The 15,782-nt window shown below is 38.1% G+C and overlaps 1 protein-coding gene across 5 annotated transcripts in view; it reads left to right on the top strand.

Moving 5' to 3' along the window:
* The window catches only part of ENAH (ENAH actin regulator), a 142,887-nt gene that overhangs the window by 69,055 nt on the left and 58,050 nt on the right, over nt 1–15,782 (top strand). For all 5 annotated transcript variants that reach the window (XM_017886996.1, XM_017886995.1, XM_017886993.1 and 2 more), the window contains one exon: nt 4,932–5,109. In XM_017886996.1, the coding sequence (XP_017742485.1) occupies nt 4,932–5,109 (178 nt within the window). The remainder of the gene's footprint in view (nt 1–4,931; nt 5,110–15,782) is intronic.

The following is a 15,782-nucleotide window of genomic DNA, read 5'->3' as shown; positions in this document are numbered from 1 at the left end:
GCAAATGGTTTGTTTTTTTTTTTTTTTTTTTTTTGTGTCAGAGTCTCACTCTGTCACCCAGGCTGCAGTGCAGTGGCGTGATCATGGCTCACTGCCACCTTTGCCTCCCCAGTTCAAGTGATTCTCCTGCCTCAGTCTCCCAAGTAGCTGGATTACAGGCATGTGCCACCACTCCTGGCTAATTTTTATATTTTTAGTAGAGACAGGGTTTCACCATGTTGGCCAAGCTGGTCTCGAACTCCTGACCTCAAGTGATCCACCTGCCTTGGCCTCCCAAAGTGCTGGAATTACAGGCATGAGCTACCTCCAGCCTTGGGGTAGCTCCTATCTGGAAAAAAAAAAAAAAAAAAGTTCAGATTTGCCTAGGTTCTAGTAAATAATCAGAGTGCTACCCATCCCAAATTGAGGAGGTCCCAGTGGGGATGTCCTGGTAGTGTGGGAAGGCTGGCTAGGGTTTCATGCCCAGGAGACCTGTGGAACAAACCTCCAACAGCATGGTGCTGCTGAACAGCCACTTTAACTCGGTGTCTCCTTTGGCCAAGTTACAGAACAGACTTTCTGGGCTAGTCCTGCTTCCCCACTTTGTCTCTGACTGTTCTTAGGGATATTTCTCCCTTCTGGAACTCCCAGTGCTTCCCATGGTTTGAGATGACAGATGGGTCTTTTGCCATGAACCCAAGATGGTGGAAAAGTTTGTTGTTTATCTTGATCTCACGTTTTCCAGTGTAGAAGGCGTGAGTTGGGGGAAGATTTCTGCGTGCTTGGTGCCAGCAGGCTGTGTGGAGGGCGGGCCATTGTGGTTATGGAGGTCTGATTATCTTACTGTCTGCTGAGAGCTTTTTTGTTTCTCTGTGTCTCCAGGAACTGTGTCCTACCCCTATTTGAGTTGTGGGATATTGCTGGTGATAATTTTGGTGCTGTGTACTTGATTTTGTTTTGTTGCGGGGGCGGGGAGAGTAGAGAACTGTTAGGTTGATGCAAAAGTAATTGCGATTTTTGCCATAGCTTGCTTCTGCGCTGCCATTTTGGAACCAGAGGTCTCAAAGTTCCTCTTGTTCTGGTTACAAATTTACGAATCACAGCAGGAGACTTTAACTTACTTCTGTCAGTAACTGATGGAACAAGCAGTCAGAAAAAAAGACCTATAAGAGTATATAGAAGGTTTGAACAATACAATTACTTCCCTGCCCTAATTGGCATATATACCACATACCTTTCAAATGTACATGTCACAATTTCAAAATTGTATGTATGCTTGGCCCTAAAGAAAGTGTCAACAAATTTCAAAGGATTAAAATCATACGAAGTGTGTGGTCACGGCAGAATTAATCTAGAAGTAAGATAATAGAGAATCCCATAGGTGTAGGTGTTAAGAAATACCTTTCTGAATAGTCCATGAGTCAGAGAAGAAATCACAATGAAATAAGAAAAATTAGTTGAGCTAAATAATGATGAACATGCCACATATTAACACCGGTAGAATGCTACTAAACTTCTGATTAAAGTGAAATTTAGAGGCTGAAATGTTATCTTGGAAAAGAAGTATTGTTGACTTTTTAGCCAGACTCAGGATGCATCTCAAGAAATTAAAGAATAGGCCATTAAAGCCATATAAAATATTAATAGAAAGAGGGTAACAATAAAGATAAGAGCCAAAATTAATGCAGTAGAAGGGAAACACACTAAGCAGAGGTTTGTCTCTAAAGTCCTTGTGAGGGACAGCTGTTGAAAAAAAAAAAAAGAGAATGGTTTAGCCATTATGAAGAAAGAAGTGACATCACTATGAATCTTAGAGACATTTAAGTGATTAAGGGGGGTATTTTGAGCTACTTTATTTTAGTAATTTTGAAAATGTAGATGTAGAAATTCTTAGGAAAACACTTTAAAGAAATTAAGACTATGATTAAAAGAAGTAAAAGGAAGAAAACTTCGTTTAGCTGGCTCTACTGGTGGTGTCCTTTTCAACCAAACCTTTAACAACTAAAGAACACCAATATTAGATACTTTTTTCCAGAGAATACACAAAGAGGATGCCTGTCTTTTTGCCAACTCTACAGTGTCAGTTCATTTTAAGTCCAGCATTACTTTGCTGTCAAAACCTGGCATTAATATAATGAATACATGAATGCAATAGTGAGGTTAATCTCATTCATAAAAGTAGATGTAAAAATTTCAAACAGAGCACTATTAAACAAATCTAGAGATTTATAAAAATTGATATGTGAAGACCAACGTTATTTATCCTAGGAATGTAAGGTTGGTTGGTTTAATACTAGAAAATAATCAGTGTAATTAACTGCATAAAAAACAGAAGAGCCAGTCACCTCAAGGGATGTTGGGGAGCACTCGATAAAATGCAGTATTCAATCTTGATGGAAACCCTTAGCTGTCAAGTAATAGGAGAGTTTTTCCCCAGATAAAAGGTATCAATAAGATTATTACATGAAAGGTCATTTATTTATTTATGTATTTATTTATTTTTTGAGACAGAGTGTCACTCTGTTGCCCAGACTGGAGTGCAGTGGCAGACTCTCAGCTCACTGCAACCTCTGCTTCCCAGGTTCGAGTGATTCTTCTGCCTCAGCCTCCCAAGTAGCTGGGATTACAGGCACATGCCACCACGCCTGGCTAATTTTGTATTTTAGTAGAGACGGAGTTTTACCATGTTGGCCAGGCTGGTCTTGAATTCTTGACGTCAAGTGATCCACCTTCCTCGGTCTCCCAAAATGCTGGAATTACAGGCATGATCCACATTGCCTGGTGTGAAAGATCATACTTTTAACGGTTTAATTGAGAAAGCTTTCCTTCTAAAATCAGGAAATAAAGATACTTGTTATGAACACTTTTTTTCAGCATTGTATTGTGATTTCTAGTAGGTGTATGAAGATAAATACATCGTGCATGGATTGGAAAGGAAGAAATAAAGCTGTCAGTTGCAGATTACATGGATGTGTATTTAGAGGAAAAAACCTTAATTAAATTATTAGGAATAATAGAAGATTCTAATACTTAGAACTCAATTAATAATAGAAAATAATAAATCTAATGAAAGATACTCAAGACCCCCATAAAGATACTCAAGAGCCTCCTCAGATTGATACGTTAGCTTTCATGCAACCTCAAAGTCCCCAAAATTTCTTTGGTAGAAACTGATAATCAGAATGTAAAACTAGCTGCACACAAAGGACTAAGAAGAGCCAAAGCAATTTTGAAGAATGAAACAGGAAGACACACTCTAATGGTCATCTAGATTTCATATAAAGCTACAACAATTAAGACATTGTAGAGTTGGCAAAAAGGCATATTGATCTGTAGGAAAAAATAGAGCCACATAGACACTTGATTTATGTGCTGCAGGCAAACATGTAGCACATTGATAGTGCTGTATCATTTTTACAGCCATATTGAAACAAATAGCAAACTTGATCCCTACCTCACACCATAGGCACAGATCAATTCCAGCTAGATTGGGGATAGAAATGTGAAAAGTAAAATAATAAAGCTTCTGCAAGATAATATAGGACAATATTTTCATGACCTTGTGATTGAGAAACATTTCTTAAACAGCACTAAAGCAGTAACTATAAAGAAAAAGATTGCTAATTTGAACAGAATCAAAGTGAAGAACTTATATCCATCAAGACATCATTAAGAGTGAAAAGGTGATTCATAGAATAGCATAAGATATATGCAACATAGATAACCAACAATGGTATCATATCTAGAATATATAAAGGGCTTAGAAATTAAAGAAGAAAAAAATTGACAACTCGGGAGAAAAATGGGCAAGAGACTTAATTCAAGCAGATATTCACAAAAGGAGACATCTAGATAGCTAATAAAAATCAGGGAAATGCAAACTAAAACTGCAGTGATAAAGCATTCATACCCACCAGAATTGCTAAAATAAAGACTGACAGTACCAGCTGTAATGTTGCATAGTTATGTGGAAGTAGCACAAGCTCTTGTATACTCTTCTGGAAGTGTAAATTACTAGAACCAATTTGGAAAGCTACTTGGAATTTTCTACTAAAGCTGAACATACACATGTCCTGTGATATTTCCACTCCTGGATATATGCCCAACAAAAATGAATGCTTGTTTGTACCAAAAGACATGCAGTAGAAAGTTCATAACATCACAATTTTTAATAACCCAAACTGCAAATAATCCAAATGTTCATTAATGGGAGAATGCTTAAATAAGCATGATTTATACAAAGGACTACCATACAGCAATGAAAATGAACAAACCACAGCTGCATGCAACAAGTGGATGGCTCTTACAAACATAATTTTGAGGATAAGAGAGCAGATACGTTATAATACACGTTGTATAACTCCATTTTTATAAAATCCAAAAACCCACAAAACTTGATTAATAATAGAAAATAAATCTAATGAAAGATACTTAAGACCCCTATATGGATACTCAAGACGCTCTTCAGATTGATACGTTAGTTTTTGGATTTCATATAAATGTAGTAATTTATGATGTTAGAAGTGTGGCTAGTACCTTTTGGGAGGTGGGAGGAATTAAGAAGATGGGCTTCTGATGTTGCTGTTTGATTTCTTAATTAGGGTACTGACTTCATGTGAACATTCACAGAGATACACTTTTATGTTGTGTATACTTTTTTGTATTTGTAAAACTTCAGCAAACAAGTTAAAATATATTTAATGAGGAAAATAGATTTTGTTTTGTTTTGTTTTGCTGATTTACTGTTTTATGGCAGACCTTTGTAATCAGCAAAAAGCTTAACTTCTATCAGACTGATATTTCTGTAGATTTTACCCTAGATAATTGTTTAAACCATTTTTGCCAAGGTCTGTTAGGAACACATTTGAATGAATATATATAGTCAGCATTTGTTGACATCCTTGACTTTGCCAATTATTGGTTTGACTTTATAAAGACTTGTTATTTTTTAGGTCGTGATAAATTGTGCCATTCCTAAAGGACTGAAGTACAATCAAGCTACACAGACCTTCCACCAGTGGCGAGATGCTAGACAGGTGTATGGTCTCAACTTTGGCAGCAAAGAGGATGCCAATGTCTTCGCAAGTGCCATGATGCATGCCTTAGAAGTGTTAAATTCACAGGAAACAGGTAAGGTGCCCATGGTTTACTTGTATTTTCTTTCTTTTTCCAGAGACAAAGCAAAACTGAAGGTTTACTTGTATTCTTAATCTGAAGTGCCGTGTCTATGTTAAAGAGCAAATCTTTTTGTTAACTTTTAGATCTTGTATATATTTGAAGTAGTTCTTGAATTTTTATTTTCTATAGAAATATCAACTTTTACTGATGATAAATGTATAATCTAGAAAGACAATCCTGTGAGTTTAGTTCTCTTTAATTTGTAATCCTTTTATTTGAAGTATTTAGATGTGTTTCATCCTGCTTTAGAAACACTTTTGTTGAGAGTACATGAAGCCCACAGAATATGCAGTGGATAGGAATTATGCTTATTTATCATCTTTGTGTAAAGAAACACATGTTTTCTCAGAGTTGTTTTTCAAACCATGAACTTGAAGTAGGACTGGGTCTTTTCCTAGTAGGTAAAATGTGATTCTTGGTTTTTTAAAGATTTTAGGAGTGCCCTCAGGTGGTACAAGTCATGAATTGCATCTCCTCTGATAGTGCATATTGGTTAGAAAGATATGTAGAAATCACTTTTAAAAAAATCCCAGTTTTAAAACTGTATATATGTCAAGGATAAGCTTAGTTTTGTCTTGGTTTAAAAAAATAGAAAAATGTACCAGTGTGTGGTTATTTCTTTGAAGAGATAGATTTTATAATCAGAAAATAATTGTTACGTATAAAAACACAAATATGATTACTCTTGCTTATATTGTATATTTAGTAATGATTTTATATGAGGCCGGGCGGGTGGCTCAAGCCTGTAATCCCAGCACTTTGGGAGGCCGAGACGGGCAGATCACAGAAGGTCAGGAGATCGAGACCATCCTGGCTAACCTGGTGAAACCCCGTCTCTACTAAAAAATACAAAAAATTAGCCGGGCGGAGGTGGTGGGCGCCGATACGTCCCCAGCTACCTCGGGAGGCTTGAGGAAGGAGCAATGGGCGGTAAACCCGGGAGGCGGAGCTTGCAGTCGAGCTGAGATCCGGCCACTGCACCCAGCCTGGGCCGACAGAGTGAGACTCCTCTCAAAAAAAAAAAAAAAAAAAAAAGTAATGATTTTAATGATATAAATGTGCTGTAATCAATATATATTTTAAGAGGAAGGAGTTGCAGTCAGATGAAAATTTGATACTTTGTTGAAAGTATAGAATATCAAAATCTGTTATAAATACATTAAAAATGTATATGTTGCCTTATACTAAAAAGGATTCAAGCATCTAGCTCATGTGTTAGTCTGTCAAATACTAGTTTCAGAGCAAGAAGACATTTTGGGATCTTGCAAAAACTTAAAGTTGTTATGGCTTTAGATGTTTTGTATCACATCTTCTTTTGAGGAAATTAATGTCAATACATAACTTATACATAGTTTGCATATTGTGTCTAGTTTGAGAAAAGAAACCGCTAGAACTTGGCCTGGTTTGTCTTTAAGTCCAGAAAATAGCATAGGAAAGTCTGTACAGTCTTGTATGTAGGTCATTTCTCTGAGTCTCTGTACTTCTCTTGCAGGTGTCAGTATTTTATTGGCATGCTATCATAGGTATAGAATTGCTTTTCATTTACCGTAGTTTTACCATAGGGAAGAAACTAGAATTGTGATTCTTAATATCTTGTTGGATGGGTCAGTTACATGATAAATAATTAAGGTACCAAAGTTTGGAGAGTAGATGTATAACATTTGAATTTCCCGTGTTTTAGAACAAACTAGCATTGTTTTTATTTCTGAACTTTCAAAAGAGTATCCATTGATATTAGGAACTAAATGATACTGATATTAGGAACTTATGTTAGGAACTAAATGTTCCTTTTTTAAAAGTAGTTAACATTATTATTATTATTATTGTCATTGACTTTTGATTTTTAGTTTTTAGCCAAATGGAAAGGATTATTTCTATCAATGAGTAGTCATATGGTTTGATTTCATAATGCAAATGCCAGTTAATGTGTTTTGTTTTGTTTTTCTGATTTTTTTTTGTTTTGTTTTGTTTATTTTGAGACAAGAGCCTAGCTCTGTTGCCCAGGCTGGAGTGCAGTGGCGCGATCTTGGCTCACTGCAGCCTCTGCCTCCCGGGTTCAAGTGATTCTCTCTCCTTAACCTCCCAAGTAGCCGGGATTGCAGGCACTCACCACCGCGCCCAGCTACTTTTTGTATTTTTAATAGAGATGACGTTTCACCATATTGGCCAGGCTGGTTTCAAACTTATGACCTCAAGTGATCTGCCCACCTTGGCCTCCCAAAGTGCTGGGATTACAGGTGTGAGCCACCGTGCACAGCCTTTTTTTTTTTTTATCTTGATCTTTTCAAATTAATGAATCAATGTGGAGAGACGCAATTACATTCTCTATTGTAACGTAATAAGCTTTAAGAAACAATGTTCCTTCCACATTATAGAAAGTTTGGCAAATAGGAAAATCGACCATCATTTCACAAGCTACACAAGTATTTTAGTGTGGGAAAAAAATAGGATTTTTGTTAGATGATTTTGATACTTTATTCTCTTCTCAGTCACAATCTCAACCACTCATACTAGGGGCTGAGGAAAGAGAGATAATGGAAGAAATGAGTCCGTCACAGCTTCCTCCTGGTATTGTGGATCAGGTCACTGGCAAGGAAGCTTTTAGTTCCGTAGTTTTTTCATCATGGAAAACAAAGCATATAGAGTGGCTGAGTTCTAAATAGTGTGATTTACTTAGAAAATGACTTTTCATAAATTACTGTAGATAAGTACTATTTCTTATTTCTGATGGCCTTAATAAGGGTGGAAGTAGAAGCATAGGAGAGAGTAAGATGTTAAGAATCGGGAGTGTTCTTGGGAATAGATATCATTTCTTACGCAGATTCTCCAATGTAGAAAAGGTATGTACCCTACCCCAACATTATATGGGCCACCTCCCCTTTATCTAAACAAACATACCCACTAGTGTCGCCTCTGAGCTTGGTCATACCCTGCCAAAAATCTTTGCTTTGGGTTCACAGCCAGTTCACTGCTGAAATCATCTACTGTCTTTCTTCCAAAAGCAAGTTGAAAAAGCCTAACTTGGCCGGGCGCGGTGGCTCAAGCCTGTAATCCCAGCACTTTGGGAGGCCGAGACGGGCGGATCATGAGGTCAGGAGATCGAGACCATCCTGGCTAATACAGTGAAACCCCGTCTCTACTAAAAAATACAAAAAACTAGCCGGGCGACGAGGTGGGCGCCTGTAGTCCCAGCTACTCGGGAGGCTGAGACAGGAGAATGGCGTGAACCCGGGAGGCGGAGCTTGCAGTGAGCTGAGATCCGGCCACTGCACTCCAGCCTGGGCGGCAGAGCAAGACTCCGTCTCAAAAAAAAAAAAAAAAAAAAAAAAGAAAGAAAGAAAAAGCCTAACTTACATGTCCTTTCCCTTTACAAACTGTAGCCTGATAAAACTGATGAGAAGCAGAACAAACTTATTGATAAAGTAACTACAAATATTAGTTTTGCCTGTTTCTTAATGTTTTTACCTTTGTAAACTTTCCATCATAAAAATTCTGTTTGATTTTTTTTATTAGGTGCTAATATCAGTATTTATCACGGTTGTCATCGGCTATGTTCTCAGTGATTTTTCAGACTTTTAAAAGTTATGAGTTTTTGTGAAATGAGATTTTTTTGGGTAGTTCAGTCTATAAATGGACAAAATTATGGAGCTTCTCTAATTGATGTGGGGTTCAGGATCTGCAACTCTGAGACACCTCCATAGTTCTCTTAGAACTGAATTTGAAATTACTAGTCATGTTTTTGTGTTAAAACCAAGTAGCGAGGCATAATTCTTCATTTTCTCTTTCCCATGTCTAATCCTCCAATTTTTAAACTTATAAAAACTAGTTTTCTGGGGGGCTCAGCATCACCAACCTTTACGAGGCTTGTGATGTTGTGTATAATACTTCCATTTTTTAAGAAATGGTGGGTGGCAAGATGTTTTCCTTTATTTTGTTTTAACCTTGTATGCATTATCTAGTATACTGGAAGTAACAGAAGGTGCTAATACAGTGAGTTATATTGGAAGTTAAAAAACACAAATCACCATGTTCTAACTTTGTTGAAAAGAGCTGAACTTAGTGGTTATTTTATTTTTTTTCGTATATGTGCTTTCCTTTATACAAATGCTACTGTGTATTTTTTCCTTTCCATGGAAATGGATTCATTTAAATGGTGTATACCTAAAGTGGATTATTTTTTGACTTTTTAAGTATTTATTGATTTTTGTAGGTAATATTAGGATTATACTAAACTACAAAGTATTTTGTGATAATGGTGGAGGAAATTTGCCCAACTGTTTATTTTAAAGTAAAAGGTTTAATATTGAAAATAGGAATAATTTTTTAAATCCAAAAAAAAAAAGAAAATTATATGTAACCAGTTAGATAATGCCACTGCTTTGCTTCTCAATAGATGAAGCTGCCTTTTCAAAAAGACACCCAAAATAAGTATTTTACCATTATCTAAAGACTATTTTGCTGGGTTTTATTTTTTAAATTATTGAACATGAAAATAGTAAAGTCATCTTCTTATAGTTGAATTTCTATCAGGTATTTATAATATGATATTTCTTTTTAATGAATAACTTTGGCCTGACGTACCTTCCATATGTTGCTTTGGTATGAGTTTTATCACAGCATTTAAATCTCTTAGGTTTGAATTATTAGGATTTTAAAAAATTCAATGTTTCTGAAATACTTTATAGTGAATTTTGTTTTTTAGTCTTCCAGATGGTTGATATTATGCAAACAATATCTAAACTTCACAAAAAATATTTCAATAAAATGTTTTTTACAAACTGTGTTAGGCATGGGAAATAATACGGAAAAGATAGGTAACTGTCTTGCTGATGTTCACAGTCGGGCTAGAGCTGCAGAACAAGGCAGCAAAATTAGGTACGCGTGCAATGTAGTGTGAGAAAAGGCCTTCGGATACCAAGGAAAATTCTAGGGTCAGGGAAGCTTTGGAAGAGAGGTTGATGTTTCAGCTATGTTTTTTAGAATGGAGAGGGCTCTCAGTGATAGAACATTCTGTAGGTTGGAAGCATGACATGCATGGAGCGATTGGACAATAACAAATACACTATGATGTGGCCTTGGACATGAGATTTACTTGTGGTGGAGTCAGGAGTAGGGCATCCCAAGAGATAAGTTGGGAGGCCTGGTGCTGATGAGTGATGCACTTTATCATGGAGGTGGTGAAGAGTCATCGAAAGGAAGCCTAATAAAGGATTGATATGGATCAAGTTTGTGCTTTAGGACAAATGTGGTGGCATGAACGTAAGCATGAGATCATTCAGGACATGTTGGATAATACCGGTGAGAAAGATGGGCCTGAACGACAAATGAGGAGAGGAGACAGATGAAGAGGAGCGTGACGCTTTCTTAGTGCTGCTGATACCTGCCATTGCGTGTTCTAGTTTCTACCTTGTCCTCACAAGAAATTTAAAGCATTCTGAGCAGGAATAGCGATTATTTATTGCGTCACCTTTCTGGTGCCTGGGGTGTAGGGGATATACATAACAATCACTCTTATACACCCTAACAGGTTGGTGGTTATTATCACTTGTTCAGAAATGAGATTGGATTACGAAGTCACTGTATGGTGCAAGGACCCCGCCATAGACAGTGGCTTAGTGGCTTAGTACGAGTCTTAGATTAACCTCTTTTCTCTTTGTCGTAAGATGTAAATGGGGCAGGCAGGAAGGAGAGAACGTGTTTAAATGATGACCAGGTGTGTCAGTTTGGGACCGTAAAGATGTATTTTAACCAGGACAGGTGGAAGGTGGAGAGAAAATACTGTGCTGTAGGTAAACATTTACGGTTCTGGATATTACGGCATTGGGTTCCTTTATTAATGCTTCATGAAATCTTAAAATTTGGACCTGAAAGAAATCCCAAAGTATCTTGGACAAATGTTTTTGGTTTAGGTTGCGAACAACTAATCTTATTGGAGAATTAAATTTTGAACCCTATAAACCTATCTGTTCAGCCGGCGTTCCGGCAGGCTCAGCCTATAAATCCGACTATCGGAGGCCAAGGCGGGGCGATCACCTGTAGACGGAGTCAGGAGTTCAGAGACCAGCCTGGCCTAATATGGTGAACTCCGGCTCTCTATTAAAATACAAAATTAGCTGGAAGTGGTGGGGGCGCGTTAGGTCCATGTACGTCGGGGAGGCTGAGCCAGCTGGAAATGGCTTGAAGGGAGGTGGAGGTTGCAGTGGCTGAGATCGCACACTGACTCCAGCGTGGGTGAAGAGCAAAACTCTGTTCTCAAAAAAAAAAAAAAAAAAAAATCTGTTTTAAGTATTAAATGACTAACAGGTTTGGGGATGTGGGTAGATGGAGACAGTCTTTTTGTATGTCTGCCTGCTCTCCTTTATTCTCATACTTACCTCTCACAGTTGTCCCCTTTTGTGAATCACAGTAATGTGAGGTTAATATGTCTGTTGTTACTCACAATTTCCAATTAGGAAGATTGACCTGGAGAGATGGGATTTCCCCAGGTTGTCCAAAACCTAGAAAGGGAGGCACAAAGAGGATTGGGTTTTCGAGCCTTTAGGCCATTTATTTTTATTGAGTTTGTCTGGCCTTCAATTCAAGATCTTCGAAGCATTTTTAAAAACACCTTTGAGGGAAGTTGGTTTAGAATGAGAAATTAGGAAAGAGAAAACTTGAATTTACTTTTAGTTTTGTGTTTTTAAGTAAAATGTTACTTTATTGTGATTTAGTAGAAAGAACTTAAGTTTAGAGTCAACAGACTCTAGTTCTTCTGTCTCTCCCTCCGGTGGCAGGTTGCCTTCTCTAAAGCTATTTCCTAATTTATAAAATGTGAATCATGAGAATATTTATGTCAGGATATCATGGGAATTAAACAAGGCAACAGCATAGTATTAAACTATAAAATGTTATTTTGAATGCTAATGTCCAAAAAAAAAAAAAAATGAAAATTCTATGTGGATTAACTTAGAGGGAAAAAAAAAGGTAGACTTTCAAATTTTCTCCAACATCTGCTTTATCTTAACTGTCCAGTAAAGACATCTTTTGGGTGTTTTTTTTTTTTTTTTTTTTCCTGTAGAAAAATTAATTCATCCATCATTTGAGTGCATCTGTATGCCAGGGCAAACTAGACACAAGTCTTGTCCTCATGGATCATCTTTCTCCTCTCACAGGGGAGATAAGACACAACCGTAACATACAAGAGAAACCCTGTCTAAGGACAGATAACATACTGTATTGGGTGTGTGAAGGGGATGAGCTTTCTTTTCACTGGAGCAGCTGGGAACATGTTAGTGACGAGCTGACTTTCAGGTTTGGATTTTGAAAGTTGGGCATACTATAGGCATGGGAAGACAAGGGGGAAAGCCATATCAGGCCTGAGGAATAGCATACATGTACAAAAAGTGGGAAGAATGAGCTGTGTTTGTAGAGCAGGGAATTCTTTGGCCTGGTGGGAATAAATTCAGAAAGGTAGGTGATCAAGAAGGGCCTTTGGGTGATAGAGATTCAGTGTAAGTTGTCAAGCAAGAGTGATAATGTGAGCAAAGCTGTACTCTAGAAAGCTAGCTGTGGTTTGAAAAGGGAGCTGCTGGAGGCTGTAAGTTAAGCATTCAGTTCCTGAGTAGAGGCAGAAATAGAGAAGAAAATTCAAACAGTGGTAGAATGAGGTGAATTTAAACAGGAAACCAATGTGGTTCTGATTGTACTTCACTTATGTAACTTCTTCATTAAGAAAGAATTCTAGGCTGGGCGCGGTGGCTCAAGCCTGTAATCCCAGCACTTTGGGAGGCCGANGTTTTATAATACTGATATTTCATTTTTTAATGATAATTTGGCCTGACGTACCTTCCATTATGTGCATTTGTATGAGTTTTATCACAGCATTTAAAAATCTCTTTATGTTTGGAATTAATAGGATTTTAAAAAATCTCAATAGTTTCTAGAAATACTTTATAGTGACAGTTTTGTTTTTTAGTCTTCCAGATTGTTGATATTAATGCAAACAATATTAAACTTATCACAAAAATATTTTCAATAAAATGTATTTTTTACAAACTGTGTTAGGCACTGGGAATAATACGAAAATGATAGGTAAAGCCTGTCCCTTGCCTGATGTCACAGTCGGGCTAGAGCTGCCAGAAACAAGGCCAGCAAAATTAGGATACGGCTTGCAAATGTAGTGTGAAGAAAGGCCTTCGGAATACCAAAGAAAATTCTAGGGTCAGGGAAAGCTTTGAAGAGAAGGTGATGTTTCAGCTATGTTTTTAAGAATGGAGAGGGCTCATCAGTGATAGAACATTCTAGATAGGTTTGGAAGCATGACAGCATGGAGCGATTGGGAAATAACAAATACACTATGATGTGGCTTGGACATGAGAATTTATGTGGTGGGAGTCAGGAGTAGGGCATCCCAAGAGATAAGGTTGGGAAGGGCCTGGTGCTGATGAGTATGCATTTTATCATGGAGGTGGTGAAGAGTCATCGAAGGAAGCTAAATAAAGGATTGATATGATCAAGTTTGTGCTTTAGGACAAGTGTGGTGAGCATGCAAGTTACATGCATGAAGATCAATTCAGGACACTGTTGTGATAATACCGGTGAGAAAGATGAGGCCTGAACTGACAAAGTAGAGGAGAGGAGCAGAATGAAGAGGAGGTGACCAGCTTTCATTTAGTGCTGGCTATACCTGCCATGGCAGTGTTCTAGTTTTCTACCTTTGTCCTCACATAGAAATTAAAGCCATTCTGAGGCAGGAATAGCGATCTATTTATTGGTCACCTTCTGTGTGCCTGGTCTTAATCTGGCATATACATAACCAATCATCTTTATAACAACCCTACAAGGTTGGTGGTATTATCCTTGTTTCAGAAATGAGATTGGCACTTACAGAAGGTCACTGTAGTGGTGCAAGGACCCACAGCTAGACAGTGGCATTAGTGGCTTTAGTACCGAGATCTTAGAATTCAACCTCTTTTCTCTTTGTCAGTAAGATGTAATGGGCAGGCCAGGAAGGAGAGAACAGTGTTTTAAAATGATGACCAGGTGTGTCAGTTTGGGACCCCGGTAAAGATGGTACTGTTAACCAGAGACAGAGTGGAAGAGGGTGGAAGAGGAAATACTGTGCTGTAGGTAACACATTTGGTTCTGGATATACTGCATTTGGGGTTCTTTATTAATGCTTTCATGAAATCTTAAAAATTTGGACCTGAAAAGAATCCCAAAGATAATCTTGGACAAAGTTTTTTAGTTTAGGTTTGCGAAACAACTAATCTTATTGGAGAATTAACATTTTGAACCCTATAAAACCTATCTGTTCAGCCGGGTTCGGCAGGCTCACGCCTATAATCCCAGCACTATCGGAGGCCAAGGCGGGCGGATCACCTGAGACCAGGAGTCAGGAGTTCGAGACCAGCCTGGCCAATATGGTGAAACCCGATCTCTATTAAAAATACAAAAATTAGCTGGACGTGGTGGCGGGCGCCTGTAGTCCCAGTTACTCGGGAGGCTGAGGCAGGAGAATTGCTTGAACACGGGAGGTGGAGGTTGCAGTGAGCTGAGATCGCACCACTGCACTCCAGCGTGGGTGACAAGAGCAAAAACTCTGTCTCCAAAAAAAAGGTGACAGTGACAATGCTGGTGACCAACAGCCAGGCTCTCCATGTGCTCTGTGCCTACCTGCAGCCTCGGAGCTTCTAATCACCACATGGCTCCTCTCAGACACAGCAGGTCCTGCGAAGCCACCCACATCCAGCCAGCACCACCATCACCCCCGGTCTCTTCCCACCACCCCAGCAAACAGGATGGGCAAACATCTCTTTTTGTGAAGCATTTTTCTCAGGAAAGACAAAATAATACCAAAACAGAATTCCCCTACCCGGAACACATCACTTTCTTGCTAACCACAAATTCTGGCAAAATCTGTTCTACATAACACTGATTCAGTTAGTTCCTCTTTCTTCAAATTGACACGTTTTACCTTGCAAATTGTGTATGTGAGTGTGTGTGTGTGTGTGTGTGTGTGAGAGAGTGAGAGGATTAGCAAGTTTAAAGACTGGTAACAAAAGGTAACAAAACATCTTTGCAGTGTTGTCATGTCTTATGATATAAGAAATGTGGTATCTTATAAAAATGTATAAAAATGTAATTCTATTCAAATATCTGAGACTCTGCTACACAGCAGATAGTATTGTGGATACTATGGTTAAAGAAAAAAAGGTTTCTGTTTTCTGGAGAAAATCAGAATAAAAAAATAGTAACAAATATATAAATAAAATAAACTTATAAAAAAAAATAAGTTTGCTCATCAGTTTACTACCAAAATGTGTGTCATGGCCAGTCATAGTGGTTCACACTTGTAATCGCAGCACTTTGGGAGGCTGCGGCGGGCAGATCACCTGAGGTCAGCAGTTCAACCAGCCTGGTCAACATAGTAAAACTCAGACTCTGCTAAAAATACAAAAATTAGCTGGGCATGGTGGCACACACCTGTAATCCCAACTACTGGGGAGGCTGAGCAGAAGTCACCTGAACCCGGGAGACGGAGGTCGCACTAAGGCTAGATGGCACCACTGCACTCCAGCCTGGGCAACAGAGCAAGACTCTGTCTCAAAAAAAAAAAAAAAAAAAAAAAAAAAAAAAAAAAAAAA

The sequence above is a fragment of the Rhinopithecus bieti genome, unplaced genomic scaffold (genome assembly GCF_001698545.2).
Source record: "Rhinopithecus bieti isolate Rb0 unplaced genomic scaffold, ASM169854v2 scaffold_15336, whole genome shotgun sequence".
Taxonomy (NCBI): domain Eukaryota; kingdom Metazoa; phylum Chordata; class Mammalia; order Primates; family Cercopithecidae; genus Rhinopithecus; species Rhinopithecus bieti.
This window is presented reverse-complemented; position numbering and strand designations above follow the sequence as displayed.